The sequence below is a fragment of the Cebidichthys violaceus genome, unplaced genomic scaffold (assembly GCF_023349555.1).
Source record: "Cebidichthys violaceus isolate CVI_PGR_0920_01 unplaced genomic scaffold, fCebVio1.0.p SCAF_57, whole genome shotgun sequence".
NCBI lineage: Eukaryota > Metazoa > Chordata > Actinopteri > Perciformes > Stichaeidae > Cebidichthys > Cebidichthys violaceus.
In genome coordinates, this window is record NW_027176783.1 from 1,037,860 (window position 1) to 1,055,359 (window position 17,500).

The window sequence follows — 17,500 nt, forward strand, 5'->3', positions numbered from 1 at the left end:
TACAAGCCTTCGTCTGTGTGTGTGTGTGTGTGTGTGTGTGTGTGTGTGCGCGTCTGTGTGTGTGTGTGTGTGTGTGTGTGTGTGTGTGTGTGTGTGTACCTGTCCTGTATCCGGTGTTGTTGAGGTAGACCCCGAAGGTCCGTGGCTCATGCTGCCGTTGCCATGACGGAGAGGAGCAGTTCTCGTTGTTGGTGTAGGTGTTGTGGTTGTGAACGTACCTCCAGACAAAATAGTATTTTGTTTATTTTTTTTTACTCATAACTTTGGTCAAAAGTGATGTCAGACTTTTTATAGGATGAATTAAATCACTCTCTCTGTCTGTCTGTCTGTCTGTCTCTCTCTCTCTCTGTCTCTCTGTCTGTCTGTCTGTCTGTCTCTCTCTCTGTCTCTCTCTCTGTCTCTCTCTCTCTCTCTGTCTCTCTCTGTCTGTCTGTCTGTCTGTCTCTCTGTCTGTCTGGACTTACTTCCCAGTGAGCATGCTGGAACGTGACGGACAGCACATGGGCGTGGTCACGAAGGCGTTGGAGAAGGAAGTCCCGCCCTCCTCCATGATCCGGCGAGTCTTATTCATCGCCTGCATCGAACCTACGGAGAGAAAGAAAGATGTTATTACTACGTTATAAACTATGAACAACACGTATCGTCAGGTCATCCAACAAAGATCATTTCAATTTCAGAGAAAGAAAACTTCTGAATTGTTGTCTGACGTTGTGTCATGATGTTTCAACAATAAAAGCATCAGCGTTATTCGTAGTAATAGCATTAGTATCAATAGCATCGTAACAGTAATAGTAAAATATTGATATATTATGATAATGGTTGTTAATAATGTAATAATAATAATAATAAAAGTAATAATGGGAGTGTTTCAGTCACCCAGCTCCTGGTCCTGGTCGTCGGTCAGGATGAGGATGATGTTCGGCCGGATGTTGCGGCGGTCCCTCTGGAGGCGGGGCTTCAGACGCTGGCCAGATGGGAAATGGGCATGGCCGAGCGTCACGGAGAAGAACAGGAAGAGGAGGAGTCGGCCCGCCATGGCCTTCGACCCCTGACCTCACCAACAGGTCAACCAATCAGCCGTGAACACTCAACTTCTGGAAAAACAAAGAAAAAAAAACAAGTTGGAATCAAACCTGTGAGCTCACAGTCAAGTCAAGTGACTCGTCGACATCACTTCCTGTTTGAAAAGTCAGGAAAGAAAAGGTCGTGGAGTTATGGTGGTAAACTGTAAATGTGAACGTGATGTACATTTCTAGAGACTAGAGGCTAGAGGCTAGAGACTAGAGGCTAGAGACTAGAGACTAGAGGCTAGAGACTAGAGGCTAGAGACTAGAGGCTGGAGACTAGAAGCTAGAGACTAGAGGCTGGAGACTAGAAGCTAGAGACTAGAGACTAGAGGCTGGAGACTAGAAGCTAGAGACTAGAGACTAGAGGCTGGAGACTAGAAGCTAGAGACTAGAGACTAGAGGCTGGAGACTAGAGGCTAGAGACTAGAGGCTGGAGACTAGAAGCTAGAGACTAGAGGCTGGAGACTAGAAGCTAGAGACTAGAGACTAGAGACTAGAGGCTAGAGACTAGAGGCTGGAGACTAGAAGCTAGAGACTAGAGACTAGAGGCTGGAGACTAGAAGCTAGAGACTAGAGACTAGAGGCTAGAGACTAGAGGCTGGAGACTAGAAGCTAGAGACTAGAGACTAGAGGCTGGAGACTAGAAGCGAGAGACTGGAGGCTAGAGGCTGGAGACTAGAAGCTAGAGACTAGAGGATGGAGACTAGAAGCTAGAGACTAGAGACTAGAGGCTAGAGGCCGATATGTTTTCCTGCTGCTGTCTGGAAAGAGATACAGAAAACGAAACCAGCGGACTTCAGACCAGCTTCTTTCCTCTGGCTGTGAGGCTCCTCCTCCTCCACATATAATTTAGCTTTTGTAGTTGTAGTTTGTTTTCTTTCCTGTGTAACACATTGGGACTACAATCTAAATGTCGTTGTGCGTCAGGAAAGGAACCTTTTCTGTAGCAGAGTTTAATTTCCAGACCTGAGAGAGAAGGCAGAATATTTAGTTTAAGACCGAGCGGTGAAGTCATTTTGTAATTGAATGAGACTTAATGACGTGTGTGTCCACTGCAGTGCATCTTTGGTGAGGGTTGGGTACATTATGCGCATGACACAAAAATAAAGATATCTATCAATCAATCAATCAATCCTACTGACACTCGATTTCATTGTTCACGTGTGTGTCAGTGTCTTTAAGAGTTTGCTGTAGATGGTTCATTCTGATGAAAGAAATGCAGCAACATTGAGCCGCTACTCTGCAGATGCTTTCATTTAATCACCGTGCAAAGGCGCTGCACAATGTTTAAATTTGTTCACTATCACTTTTCCTACAGAATAGAACTAGCTGTTGCAGGTTACGTGTCTATTAACAGACAGACTGTGGCGCTAGAGGAAAGCAGCAGATCTGATAGAAATGTGACCCGTGGTCCAGATGTATATCCTGCTCTTTCTGGTGTCACGTCTCTGCTGCTATTGAAGCAAACATGATATTATTATTATTATTGCAGCAGTGTTTGGGTGAAATGTCAGCGCAGTACGTGACGCTCTGTGTTTATCTTCTGTGTGAGGCCGGGAATATTGATGAACACGTCCGAGAGAGAAAATGAGAAAAAGAAAAGAAAAATGCTGCAGGATCCAAATAACGACGCTGAAATCTGTGTATCTGTAAGACAAATGCACACACACACACACACACACACACACACACACACACACACACACACACACACACACACACAGTTATTAGCTGCAGTCTTTTGTTTCTCTGATAATAAAACGCTGCAACCCTATAAGTCACACTGACAAAGCACAGGAGGAATGTGTGTGTGTGTGTGAGCTCACAGCAGGGTGCGTCATGCAAATTAGCCAGTAATCAAAACAGAGGAGGCTCAGCGGTGTGTGTGTGTGTGTGTGTGTGTGTGTGTGTGTGTGTGTACAGTGTGCTGGTGGTGGGGCTCTCATGTTAAAGTGGTCTGGAGGCTCCAGCTGTGAACAGACTGAGATTACACACAACCTGCTGGGAGAGAGACACATGAGCCTCTTTGTCTCTGTTCGTGAGGGTTTCACTGGACTCTCTCTACGGCTACTCGACTCGCTCTCTTTTGGGTTTTCCAGTAGTAAACGCTGTTGATAGTACCTATTACTTTTCTTGGTACCACCTCTGTTCCAAGCGAGCTGAGCCGATACTCGAAGAGTAGAGTTAAAACACTGCAGACCACCGATTGGTCTGAGCGGTCACGACAGCGACACAGGACATCCTGCTTAAACCCGCCATTTTTAATCATAAGTCATCAATAGCAACAACAATCTTTTTATTTACTTTCCCCAGATTGTTTGAAAAATTGCAGCCTGCAAAACTATGCCTTACACTACGTGCACTATGCGTATACTTGCCGTACACTACCCCGAACACGATATAAATTACGCGTATTATGCATTTTATATATACATTATGCGTATTGTACGTTGAACACTACGCCAATCACTACGCCAAAAATTAGGTTCCGTGCCAACGGAACATTACGGCGTACACTGCGCCAAACACTGCGCCAAACAATACGTACAATACGCCAAACAATACGTACAATACGCCAAACAATACGTACAATACGCCAAACACTACGCCAAACGCTACGTACGATACGCAAAACAATACGTACGATACGCCAAACACTACGTACGATACGCCAAACAATACGTACAATACGCCAAACACTACGCCAAACGCTACGTACGATACGCAAAACAATACGTACGATACGCCAAACACTACGTACGATACGCCAAACACTACGTACGATACGCCAAACACTACGTACAATACGCCAAACAATACGTACGATACACAAAACAATACGTACAATACGCCAAACACTACGCCAAATGCTACGTACGATACGCAAAACAATACGTACGATACGCCAAACACTACGTACGATACGCCAAACACTACGTACGATACGCCAAACACTACGTACGATACGCCAAACAATACGTACGATACGCAAAACAATACGAACGATACGCAAAACAATACGTACAATACGCCAAACACTACGCAGAACACCAAGTCAAACACGACGTACACTATGCCGCACAATACACCGAACAGTACGCCGAACACTACAATACCGTAAATTGTTGCGTTGCGTCGAGAAAAGTCTTACAATGCAGTGGAAATGAGGTGTTAGTAGATCTTACATCAGCACCACAAAGTGATGCTCAAATTAAAGGTGAGAGCATTTTTGAAACACTGTAAAGCTTTTTTGAAAGCCCAGCATTTGGATAAAGAAACAACTTAAGAGCAAGTTACAGCTACTGAAGACGTTCATATATCTTAACATAATTATCACATATTAAGGTACAAATTCACCATCTAGAGTTTCACTGCATCTTATTTTCAGGAAGTGGAAACATGCTTCACCTCCTAAACTTGCTGATATAAATATAATTTGAAACAGTGCAAGTCCTCCTAATGTCAGAGGTTAGTGGAGGAAATACGGGTTTTATAATAAATTCTGGGTAAATCTGACATTTTAATCTGTTTTCTCTGAAATGTTTTCCAGCTCCTCTGTCAAACTGGGTACATTTAGAGTTAATCTTCCCTATGAACTATGTGCTATTTGATTCTGTGGCTCTGCTCATACTTCACTATGAACACTTCACTATGAAGTGTATTTCAGTTTTCTGTTGTACACTATACAATATACTTATATATATATATACACATGTAATTATACCCATATAAAAATATACAATTTACTGAGGAATTGTGCTGAAATATTTTCTGGAATATTAGATACATAAATTAGATTAGATTGAGTTATTAATTATAATAATATTATAAAGTAATTGATTATTATTTAGGATTTTATTTCATTATGCCCCATACTATTGCAATGTGTTTATTGTCGCGCATCAATCACCAAGTCAAATTCCTTTTACGTTGACAACACACCGTCTGTGATTCAGATAGAGATAAACGGAGAGACTAAGAATAAACAGATGTGGGATCTGAGCCAGCACTACAGCATTTTTTAAACCCAGTTTATGGATCAGGTGATGAACCCGACATCTGGACTGCAACAGAGCGGTCCAGCTGTCGGCTCCGCTCAGACCAACATGTGTTCTGTCCTGCAGTGACCCGATACAGTCCGACAGTAATCCCCTTGTTTAGGTTATGTCATACGGTCTCATTATAAAACTGACCTAAAAATTGATGTGAAACCAGACTAACCTACGGGATTATTTCTCTCACTCAGTCTAAACACAACAAGTCAGAGAGCAGAATTTGAAATGTGTCATGTTTCCCGTCATGAAGGAAAGATCTACGTCCGGAGCATAAGGGATATATCTGCAGCGCCGTATGACTGACTGAAGAATAAAGGCCTTTTTGTCTTTACAGTAGACTTAATTTAACTGAGGAGCTCAAGTGATCTAGGAATTTATCCCGACGTCACTGTTTCCTGCAGACAAATACAAAACTAATGAGCAGGACATATTACATACAGGACAACTAATGAGTACATTTTCCTACAAAAGTCCAGCAACACGTGTCAATTTCCGCTCGTTACATTCAAACTGTCTTTTCAAAATAAACTTCCGTCTTCACAAGAAACATTTTAGTTAGGTTTAGACAACAAAACTACAAGTTTAGGAAAAGATCGTCATTTGGGTTAAAACAAATTACAGAAGTGATTCCCGCCCGCCCATTATAACCTAACATTACAATGTTAATTATAACCTAACATTATAACGTTAATTATAAACTAACATTATAACGTTAATTATAACCTAACATTATAACGTTAATTATAACCTAACATTATAACCTAACATTATAACCTAACATTATAACGTTAATTATAACCTAACATTATAACGTTAATTATAAACTAACATTATAACGTTAATTATAACCTAACATTATAACCTAACATTATAACGTTAATTATAAACTAACATTATAACGTTAATTATAACCTAACATTATAACGTTAATTATAACCTAACATTATAACGTTAATTATAACCTAACATTATAACCTAACATTATAACGTTAATTATAAACTAACATTATAACGTTAATTATAACCTAACATTATAACGTTAATTATAACCTAACATTATAACCTAACATTATAACCTAACATTATAACGTTAATTATAACCTAACATTATAACCTAACATTATAACATTAATTATAACGTTAATTATAACCTAACATTATAACCTAACATCATAACCTAACATTATAACCTAACATTATAACGTTAATTATAAACTAACATTATAACGTTAATTATAACCTAACATTATAACCTAACATTATAACGTTAATTATAACCTAACATTATAACCTAACATTATAACATTAATTATAACGTTAATTATAACCTAACATTATAACCTAGCATTATAACGTTAATTATAACCTAACATTATAACCTAACATTACGTTAATTATAACCTAACATTATAACGTTAATTATAAACTAACATTATAACGTTAATTGTAACCTAACATTATAACCTAATATTATAACCTAGCATTATAACGTTAATTATAACCTAACATTATAACCTAACATTATAACGTTAATTATAACCTAACATTATAACCTAACATTATAACATTAATTATAACGTTAATTATAACCTAACATTATAACGTTAATTATAACCTAACATTATAACCTAACATTATAACATTAATTATAACATTAATTATAACCTAACATTATAACCTAACATTATAACGTTAATTATAACGTTAATTATAACCTAACATTATAACCTAACATTATAACGTTAATTATAAACTAACATTATAACGTTAATTGTAACCTAACATTATAACCTAGCATTATAACGTTAATTATATCCTAACATTATAACTTAACATTATAACGTTAATTATAACCTAACATTATAACCTAACATTATAACGTTAATTATAACACATAATGTTAGCATAACATTATAACCGGACATTATAACGTAATGTAGTGTAACGTTAGCGTAACATTATTACATAACGTAACATAACATTATAACATACATTATGACGCAACGCAAGGCAGCACAGAGCAGCGTAGCGTAACGTAACGTAACGGGATGTAACACATTAATAACGTCATCTCTCTCACTCTACTCGCTTTCATCATTTCCAGATGTGTAACAGTGATCTTAGGAGTCGTGGTTTCTCGTGTTAAACTTGTACTGCTGCAGAACGTTACTCAGACTTGTGATAAAGAAGTGTTTCAGGTACGACTGCGGTTGTCCCTCTGGTGACAACGACTGTGGTGTTTGTTCAGACACGAGGCCGGCATGTTAAATTGCTGTGAGATTAGTTTAAAGAGGTGCATCTCTGAAAGGTGCTTTACTTATCAAGTTATCTGTTACACTTCTTTAACAGTGTCTGGAGGATTTCTGATGCTCAACACTGACCGTCTGGAGAAGCTTTGAGTCAAACTGATCAATTTTAAAAAGGTTTTGGTTCACTGGTTGGACGAGACACGTCTTTTTATTTCTGAGATATGAAGTTGCTGGAAATAAAAGCAGCCCTTTTGAATCCTGATACTTTCTTGCATTTGATATTCATGGAGTCCCGCCTGGAAAATGAAGCTGCTGCTGCTGCTGTTGATTCCAGATAGTTTGTTTCATTTGATATTCAGAGCTTTCTTCTGAGAGCAGCGAAACATTATCTCCTCACCTTGGCCGGAGCAGTCTGCAGTAAACACCACAAACATACAGTCAGCAGCACTGGGGAACAAAAGGCCTAAATAATGTATAAAACATAACCGTTAAAATGAAGTACAAATATACGTTTCTTTTAGGTATGTGTTCTACTTCTCAGATACTCTTAAAATGTTTAATTTAAGAACAGAGAAGTTCTTCTGGAGAGGGACTTTAAATACACTACATGGTAGAACGTGTGTGGACAGTTTGTTCCGGTTTGGTCCACAGAAGGTTCAATAAAAAAAAATCTAAAATGATGAGATCTGGGCAGAGTATGCTTTAGGGCGGGGCTAGCTTGTGATTGACAGGTCTACCAGAGACGTATACGGCATCTCTAAATCCCTCCTCCTCAGTCCAGATATGGTCACTTCCTGTTCACTGGTTGCATGGTGACGGCCATAATCTAAAATGGTGACAGCCGTAATCTAAAATGGTGACGGCCATAATCGCCGAACTCAAGGCTTCAAACATCAATCAATAAACCAATGAGAGACGTCACGATGACTAAATCCACTTCTTATAGACAGACTATGTAGTAAATGCTGGCTGAGAACAGTCTGCTTCATTCAGTGAAATAAACCAAGTTTACTGGTCTGCTGTGACCCGGACCGTATAGATGTGATCACTAATTGCAGTGATTACTAATGTGATTACCATTAAATGTGAGACAGACTTTATCAGCCACATCACAAAGGTTCTGGTCTCTGAATGAGAGCAAATCCCTGCATCCTGAACGCTCATCCGTCCACACGCTTTACATAGTGTATCGCACTATATTATCATATTATATTATGCGTGTCACATCTATCCGCTCATTAATATTCATGAGTGGGTGGGCGGACCTCGGTGGCGGATGCAGCTGGCCGCCGAGTGACTGGATATGTTAAATGTCAGTAAAAGAGATGCAGTGATAATTCAGCCCTGCTGTTCCATATTCATCAGTGCTTTTACATGCAGAGTTTAACAGAGTTTAGTCCGGACATACAGTTTATCATGTGTGTCATACAAAGAGATCAATAAGTCCTTCTCCTCTGTGATCAATATATCAGCTGATACATAGTGATCGTTATCAATAAACAAGTCAGCAGGTGTTTACACTCAATCATCATCAACGCCAACACGTGATGCAGAAGCTGACTGAGAATCTGCACGTTTTTAGGTTTTCTTCAGTATCGCAGTAATCCAGCGATACTTGTGTGTACTTTAATGAGTACACTGCACACAGGAGCTGATCACCGATCAATCGGCATACTTTTAATGGTGTTAGTAAGTTGGAGCTCGCAGCTAAACTGATTTACTCCATGGGCAATATGAAGAAACACAACAAGTAATAAAATGGCCTAAAATTGCAAGAAATGGCAGAATTACAGAAGCGCCCCCTAGTTGTTGACTGAAATTCAAATTTGAGGGTATGTTTGAGGTGGTTGTGTGGACGTATGTTGCACGTTTCGTGAGGATTGGCCCAATTATTGTGGAATTACGGCTATAGGTTTGCAAAACCATGCACTTTTATGTTAATTGGTCAATATCTAATCTAAACGCAATAAGAAATCAAGAAGTTTTTGATATATTTTGATAGTATTGCTCCAATAATTATCCACAAAAAAATTGGTAGCAGTGGGACCTATGGCTGAGGAAGGTTTTTTTCACAAAATTAAAAATGGCAAAAAATCTAAGTAGGCGGAGTTTAATGGACCAAGGATTGGCGCTAGCGAGCCATACAATATCTTCACCAGTCCTGCTAAGCGTGCCAAATTTGGTGAATATTTGAACATGATAAAGGCCTCAAAAAGGTATAATAATAATTGATGCTTGGGCCATAATGAATGTATTGATTTGATTAAGTAAGACAAACCGCTAAAACAGTTTCTGTGGCTGAAACACATGCCAGTTTCCTCTCTGTGCTAAACACAGACAGATCAAACTGACGTCCAGCTGAGGCTTCAACCGAATGTCCCAAACAGACGAGGAGCTCCTCAGTTCACTCTGATATCAAATCACAGAACGACTCTCTGTTCTCTCCGTCCAGCTCTGAAACCAAATGCTGATTCAGGGAACATGAGATGAACAGAACTCTGGAGTCTTTCTGTGTTTTTCTCATTATCAACAAATTAAGAAAAGAACAAAACCAACAACACATTAGTCTATCTTTAAATGCAGTCTGACTTCTGAACATATCAGTTATATTCAGTCTCTTTTTGTGAAAGCAAATTCCCTGTTTTAACTGAGTATAAAAGACAGATTTCAGCAGCATGAAATAAATATCACATGAATATTTTGAAAAATAAATAAATAATTTCATAAACTACAAACTCACTGGTTCCAGCTTCTTCTTTTTCCATGTCTTAAACTATATTTTATTTTATTATATTTTGTTGTATTTTGTTATATTATATGTATTATATGTTATGTTATATTATATTTGATTACACGATATTATGACTGGATATCAGAGGCAGACTAACGTTCAGGTTTAGATCTGCACATGGGACAAATCTAAAATATCACCACTTGACGCAGAAATCAAATCAAACAAAAATCCCAAACTGAAGCTGAAGCAGCTGATCTGAGCAGAACAGACCTGAGATCAGGTCAAACAGACGAAGAAGCAAAGCTGACAGAAAAAACAACCCTGAAACTCTGCAGTATCACTTCTGTGTTTCCTCTTTCACTTCCTCTAGACGACGTCCTACAAACCTCTCTACATGTTCTCTTTGTCTTTTTCAGCTCCTCACTTCAGCTCCCTTCTCTTGTCCTACCTGGTGCTCATGAGTCCTGCTGCCTTGCTCGTAGGGGCTCCGCCAGAAACCGACAACCCTCCCCTCGGTTCAGGTCCCGTTGGCCGACGCGGCGGCGGCAAACATGGTGATAATCCCCGTGGCAACAGCTCTCTCCCCTCGATGACCGCTCGCTCGCTCCCTGTTGTGACAACAGCTGAGCTGCTCCTCCTCCTCCTCCTCCTCCTCCTCCTCCCTCTATCTCTCTCTCTCTCTACCTCCCCCTCTCTCTCCCTTCCTCTATCGCTCTCTCATCGTCTCTTTCTGTAAATCTTTTCATACCTCCTATTCTGTTCCTCTCAGCTTTCCTCAGCTTCTATCTCTCTTTCGCCTTTTTCATATCTCTGGGCCTCTCCCTCCCTCCCTCTGACTCCCTCTATTGTCTCTCTATCTCTTCATCACTTTCTCATCTCCTTCTGCCTCGATCCTTTTATGTTGTTTGGTTTCAGACACGAGTAAATAGTGCAAGGAGAATAAGAGCTGATTAACTTTTCTGTCGATATGAAAGGCAGGAAAACAGGAAGGAGAAACCGAATTTAAGAGAGGAGGTGAAAGGAGATGAGGAAGTAGAGCCGCTGTGTTTAGTGTTTCATTTACGTCATATGAAACGGGGAAACGGTCAATGTTTCCTACATTGGTTTAAAGTGTTTTCACAGAGTTAAAGTGAAGTTCAAAACGAGCACCGATCGATCGTCTGCATAATGTCGAACTTTTCCTCCCCATCCTCTCGTTGCATTGTGGAAGACGACGCTGCAGTTTTTAGTCTGTAATCATGATGAAACAAATTGGAAAAGTTAAGAGGAAACATAATTAAATCTTCTCCAAAACAACTAATCCAGCTATCCGCCCTATCCAAGCTGGACTAAAGTGAACTCTGACCTTCAAATCGTCGCCGCAAAACAAAAAAACGAGCGTTTGAATCTGTCCGTTGTTTGGGCTTCAAAAGAAGTCAAAGAGAGATGGAGAAAATATTCGGGTAATGACTCGACCACAACCTCTCCCTAACATTAACCACACCCGTTTTGTAAAAGCTGGGGTCAACTCATTCGGGAGTTCGATGGTCCAACTCTTCAAACTATGAGGTGTTATGTTCCCCTTAGAGTCAGTTTCCTCTTGTTATTTGATCATATTTTGTTTCAAAATAAACCTCTGTGTTCACAGGAAACATACAGTTTCTGCTTGTTACATGCATACAGTCTTTGATTTTTGAATAAACTTCCGACACTGACTAATGAGTTTTGGCTTTTCTTTCCACTTCGAGTCACTGACTTGATTTGGACTCCAGCTGAAACTCAGAAGTGACTCGGTCGTTGTGGAGCTGTTGACCTGGACGGTAAAGGTTTAATCAGGTTTTTCTCTAAACAGCCACATAGTGTCCCGGCCCTGAATCATTCATCTGCAGCAGCAGAGCGATGGCTCTCGTCACGTTGACGCTCTGCGGCTGCTTTATTGATGAGCTGGAAGCCAGCGGCTCCACGGGAGCATCAAATGTAAATGCACGTCTCTTTTTCCGCTCTCAGGCCTGCTGATGTTTCCCTCACCCCAGATGTCTCGGGAGAATCTGATGACTTCAGTGTTTCTACCACCATCAGTCTCTGAGAAACTGCTTCAACAACACGCCTCGAATAAACTCTCAGGGTTCAGCGGTCACGACGAAAAACATCCTGACTGATGTTCTTCTTCTTCTTGGGAAGACACTACTCTCCAGTAAAACTATTCTACTTTACAAAAGTCTTCAGTCATTTCAGAAAGTGTGTGTTTACGTTCAAGTGAGTTCACCCTCTAGTGGCTGTTATAATTCTGACGGGAACGAAGAAAGTTGAAGATGTTATAGAGACACAAAGTCCAGAAAGAAACATACAGAGAGACGGATGTTTGCTTCCTGTTTCAACGGTTTCAGTCAGTTGTTGTGTGAATCTTACAAACTGTTACGCTGTCACGTTTCCCAAAATAATTGTGTCTTTGGTTAAAATAAGTATGTTTGTTACGTAACTTACGTAGGTGAAGTTAATTGTTAAAATCAAAGTTAAAATAAGTCAACTTTAACTTTAGGTTTCACTGATTTCGGCCGATTAATCACCTGTTTGTGTTTATTGGGAAAGATGACGGTCTCACAGAGTGTGTTTACTTTTTCAATATTCAACCGAAGCCACCATTTCTCCCAAAACCAAAGTGTCTTAATAGAATGAATACAACATGAGGAGCTCAGGTGTCTCTGGTCTCATGAGCTTTGATGTCCAACCATCACTTCTTGGAAAAACCATAGGTTACATCCTCCGAGATAGATTTGGCAATATAAAAAAGGTGTTTTATTGCTGCAAAACTGAACATATGGAAAGTTATACAACAACTGGTGCGTTTCCAAAATAAAAACGTGCTCCAGTGAAATTCTTTTTTAGAGATCAGACGTTAGATCAACAACAGAAGAAGAGAAAGCAGAAAAGAAATGTTGGACAGTTAAAAGACAGAAAACAAAATGTCTGCCAAACTGAAAAAAAGAGTAATAAAACAAATATCCCTTTAAGAGACACTCTGTCCATCTGCTGCCAACACACACACACACACACACACACACACACACACACACACACACACACACACACACACACACACACACACACACACACACACACACACACACACACAGCACTTCAACATGAATAGAACATGAAGACTGAATCATCACCTAAATACTAGACCCTCCCCGTCTCTTAATGCACCACCCTTCATCTCATTTACAGACTTCACGTCTTCCCTGCATCCAATAAACACCACACACTGTCTTGTCCAGCATCGATGCTCCTCATGAGACTCAGGAAAGAGAAATGGAACATATAATACAGTAGAGAAAAGGTGGAAGTATGATCATTTGAAACAAAGTCAAAGCGTGAAATGAAATACTGTAAAGTAGGAAACTAAATATATTAACACATCTTTTCCCTGCAGCCATCAGGATCCAAGACGCCGCTGAATATCAACCCAAGTGAATGTTCATGCGATCACCTCACACACCTGAGAAACGCTTCCACATTATCTAAAAACATATCAGGTGTGATTCAGAGACAGAAGCATGTTTTGAGGTGCAAAAAACTAAATGGTGGAGAGAGAAGAAGAGAAAAAGACATGAGATAGAAAAAGCATTAGGATGGAGGAGAGGAAGGAGGAGGCGGAGGAGCGGAGGTAAAGGTGTAGATGAGTTATCGGACTAATGAAGTGCTTTTATCTGTCAGAGCTGCTGAATAACGAGCAGAGACGCAGACGGAGGTAGTGACGGAGAGAGGTTGATAAGACGGCGTTGTGAGAAGCTGACGGATGAAATAAAATGAAACTGACTCTGACGGAGCGAACGTCACTCACATCTCTTTGAGAGGAAACACCGGAGAAACACTGGACCCAAGTGATTTCATGCTCTGAGAAAAATATAGAATTTGTCAATTCTAGTTTTAAAACCCTTTTATACATCCAAATATTGATGTGAGACAGGCAGTAGAAGAAATGGAGATATACACTTGTGTGTCATCTGCATAACGGCGACTCCTCTGGTTGTATAGAAGTCTAGTCTAAAATGACTCTACTTCTCTCTTGATTTATTCCCTCAGTAAACATTGTAAACATGAGTTTATGGTCTCAATCTCTAGTTTCAAGTCTTCTTCAATACAGCATGATGTTCATTTAGTGCATTATGGTCCATTTAGAAACAGACCATAAAGAGGGGATGATTTAGGGGCGGGGCTACACGCTGATTGACAGTTGTTGATCTAAAGCCACAAAAACATGTTGACGACAAGTTTCCTCCCAACAGTCACAAGTAAAAGTATTGTATGAACTGCAATTCTGACCTGAATTGAATAATGACCATCATCAGAATGTTATGGTCAGTCTGGTCTCTTATAAGTATTAAATTAAATCTGCTTCAATAATAATTCAATGTTTGAATGGTTATTGACACAAAAGTAGCTGTAGTCACTTTTCTGCTTCAAATAAAAAGATTTAAGAAATAAATATCTAAAAAAAAAATAAACAATGTAAAAGCAAAGATGTCTGCTGGACATTAAACGCAAATGTCTTTACAGTTATGAGATCAATAAAACTAATAATTAAATGACTGCTTAAATTGATTTTACCAACATCGTTCTAAGAAAGAACCGACAAACTAATACATATATTAAATAATTCAATGTTGGTTTTAGACTCAGAAATCCAAAAGAGCTTTAAATGAAGAACAAGATTAAAGCAGAATATTAAAACATAAAACTGGAACCAAACCAGAGCTTCAAGCAGCCGACAAACTAGTAACCGGGTGAATGCTAACATGTTAGCATCAACGACTTTACAACGTGATCATCAGTCAGAAATTAATTTAATGTGCAGCAGAACAACAACAACAAAGAAAATCAGCTCCACTGCTTTGTATTCACAGTTACTGCTGCACTGACTGGGCTGAGTGTGTGTGTGTGTGTGTGTGTGTGTGTGTGTGTGTGTGTGTGTGTGTGTGTGTGTGTGTGTGTGTGTGTGTGTGTCTGTGTGTGTGTTCAGACAAACAAAAGAGCTTTCAGATTCAAATCCAGTCCTACGACACAGATGATGGAGAGAGTTTAGGGGGAAAAAGAGAAAAATGTGAAAAGAGAGACCAAGGAGAGAGAGAGAGAGAGAGAGAGAGAGAGAGAGAGAGAGAGAGAGAGAGAGAGAGAGAGAGAGTGGACTGATTGCTGTTGTCATGGTAACCCTGCATGATGCTTATTATTATGGGCTGCTCTGAGTTCTCCTCTAAAGGATGAAATCAAAACGAAGGCAGTTCAGAGGTGTTTCTGTTGATCGGCCTCTGAGCCTTCAGTCCTCCACCAGACCAGGACTGGGTCCACGGGGACCGGGTCCCGGTTTTCTCTGGTGTTCTCTGGTGTTCTCTGGTTTCCTCTGGTGTTCTCTGGTGTTCTCTGGTTTTCTCTGGTTTCCTCTGGTGTTCTCTGGTGTTCTCTGGTTTTCTCTGGTTTCCTCTGGTGTTCTCTGGTGTTCTGTGGATTTCTCTGGTGTTCTCTGGTTTTCTCTGGTTTCCTCTGGTGTTCTCTGGCGTTCTCTGGTTTTCTCTGGTGTTCTCTGGTTTTCTCTGTTCTCTGGTGTTCTCTGGTTTCCTCTGGTGTTCTCTGGCGTTCTCTGGTTTCCTCTGGTTTTCTCTGGTGTTCTGTGGATTTCTCTGGTGTTCTCTGGTTTTCTCTGGTTTCCTCTGGTGTTCTCTGGTTTTCTCTGGTTTTCTCTGGTGTTCTGTGGATTTCTCTGGTGTTCTCTGGTGTTCTCTGGTTTCCTCTGGTGTTCTCTGGTTTTCTCTGGTTTCCTCTGGTGTTCTCTGGTGTTCTCTGGTGTTCTCTGGTTTTCTCTGGTTTCCTCTGGTTTTCTCTGGTTTCCTCTGGTGTTCTCTGGTGTTCTCTGGTTTTCTCTGGTTTCCTCTGGTTTTCTCTGGTGTTCTGTGGATTTCTCTGGTGTTCTCTGGTGTTCTCTGGTTTTCTCTGGTTTCCTCTGGTGTTCTCTGGTGTTCTCTGGTTTTCTCTGGTTTCCTCTGGTTTTCTCTGGTTTCCTCTGGTGTTCTCTGGTGTTCTCTGGTTTTCTCTGGTTTCCTCTGGTTTTCTCTGGTGTTCTGTGGATTTCTCTGGTTTTCTCTGGTTTCCTCCTTGTTATCGCTGACAAGACTCAAACCGACGGGCTGAATAACAACCGAATGATTCTCTCTAATGACGACTTCCAAAACGGTCACCAGGTTTGTTTTTACCAAAAAATACATTTACATCATAAATACATTAGTCGACTGTTCGCTGTGAGCTAAATGCTAACGAGATGCTCACAATGACGCTGCTAACCTGCTGATGTTTAGCAGCTATAATGTTCACCGTCTTAGTTTAGCGTGCTAGCATGCTAACATTAGCTAACGGTCAAGTAAACAGCTGAGGATGATTCTTCTGCAGGTGTTTGTTCATGAAGACCAACACATTGGATACGTTGACATGTTGATGATCACCAAGGTTATTATGATTCATCCTCAGGGGAACATGAACGTCTGCACAGAATTTCATCACAATCCATTCAGCAACCAAAACAAATCATTGATGAATGACAGAAAACATTCTGAAGAAAGAAGAAGAAGAAGAAGAAGAAGAAGAAGAAGAAAAAGAAAAAGAAGAGGAAGAGGAAGAAGCAGCAAAAGAAGAAGAAGACAAAAGAGCAGAAGAAGAAGCAGAAGAAGAAGAAGCAGAAGCAGAAGAAGAAGCAGGAGCAGAAGAAGAAGAAGAAGAAGAAGACGAAGACGAAGACGAAGAAGAAGCAGAAGTAGAAGAAAAAGAAGAAGAAGAAGAAGAAGAAGAAGCAGAAGAAGTAGAAGAAAAAGAAGAAGAAGAAGAAGCAGAAGAAGTAGAAGAAGAAGAAGAAGCAGTAGAAGAAGAGGTTTCCACTCCGCAGTGACTGAGCCTCTGAGGCGCCTCAGAAACAAGATCCACTGAGAGAAAGAGACTAATGGCTGCAGCCTAGTGGGCCTCTGGCATCATTTGGCAGAGAGCGTGTGTGTGTGTGTGTGTGTGTGTGTGTGTGTGTGTGTGTGTGTGTGTGTGTGTGTGTGTGTGTGTGTGTGTGTGTGTGCCTCCTGCAGTCAGCCTCATTGCCAGCAGCAGGCTGAACTAATCAGTTAGCGGGTTAGCTGCAGCACTGCTTGACCTTTTGACCTCTGGCTGCTCTAACAGACACATTACAACACACACACACACACACACACACACACACACACACACACACACACACAAAACACTAACTATCAGCTGTCTAAAAGCATTTTCAAACACCAAATAGCCAAATGTAACCACGGATACAGATATTAAACATACACACCGCTGTGACACACTGTGTGTGTGTGTGTGTGTGTGTGTGTGTGTGTGTGTGTGTGTGTGTGT

At 40.3% G+C, this 17,500-nt stretch overlaps 1 protein-coding gene across 8 annotated transcripts in view; it reads right to left on the bottom strand.

The window, feature by feature from the left end:
* The window catches only part of LOC137888732 (extracellular sulfatase Sulf-2-like), a 61,079-nt gene that overhangs the window by 18,759 nt on the left and 24,820 nt on the right, over positions 1 to 17,500 (bottom strand). For 7 of the 8 annotated variants that reach the window (XM_068732193.1, XM_068732190.1, XM_068732196.1 and 4 more), the window contains 3 exons: positions 877 to 1,094; positions 465 to 585; positions 100 to 218 (listed from right to left, as the gene is read on the bottom strand). In XM_068732193.1, coding sequence (XP_068588294.1) covers positions 100 to 218; positions 465 to 585; positions 877 to 1,036 — 400 coding nt within the window. In that variant the 5' untranslated portion in view covers positions 1,037 to 1,094. Of the gene's footprint in view, positions 1 to 99; positions 219 to 464; positions 586 to 876; positions 1,095 to 10,553; positions 11,101 to 17,500 lie in introns of those variants that run through there. The other variant, XM_068732191.1, reaches the window with a different exon arrangement.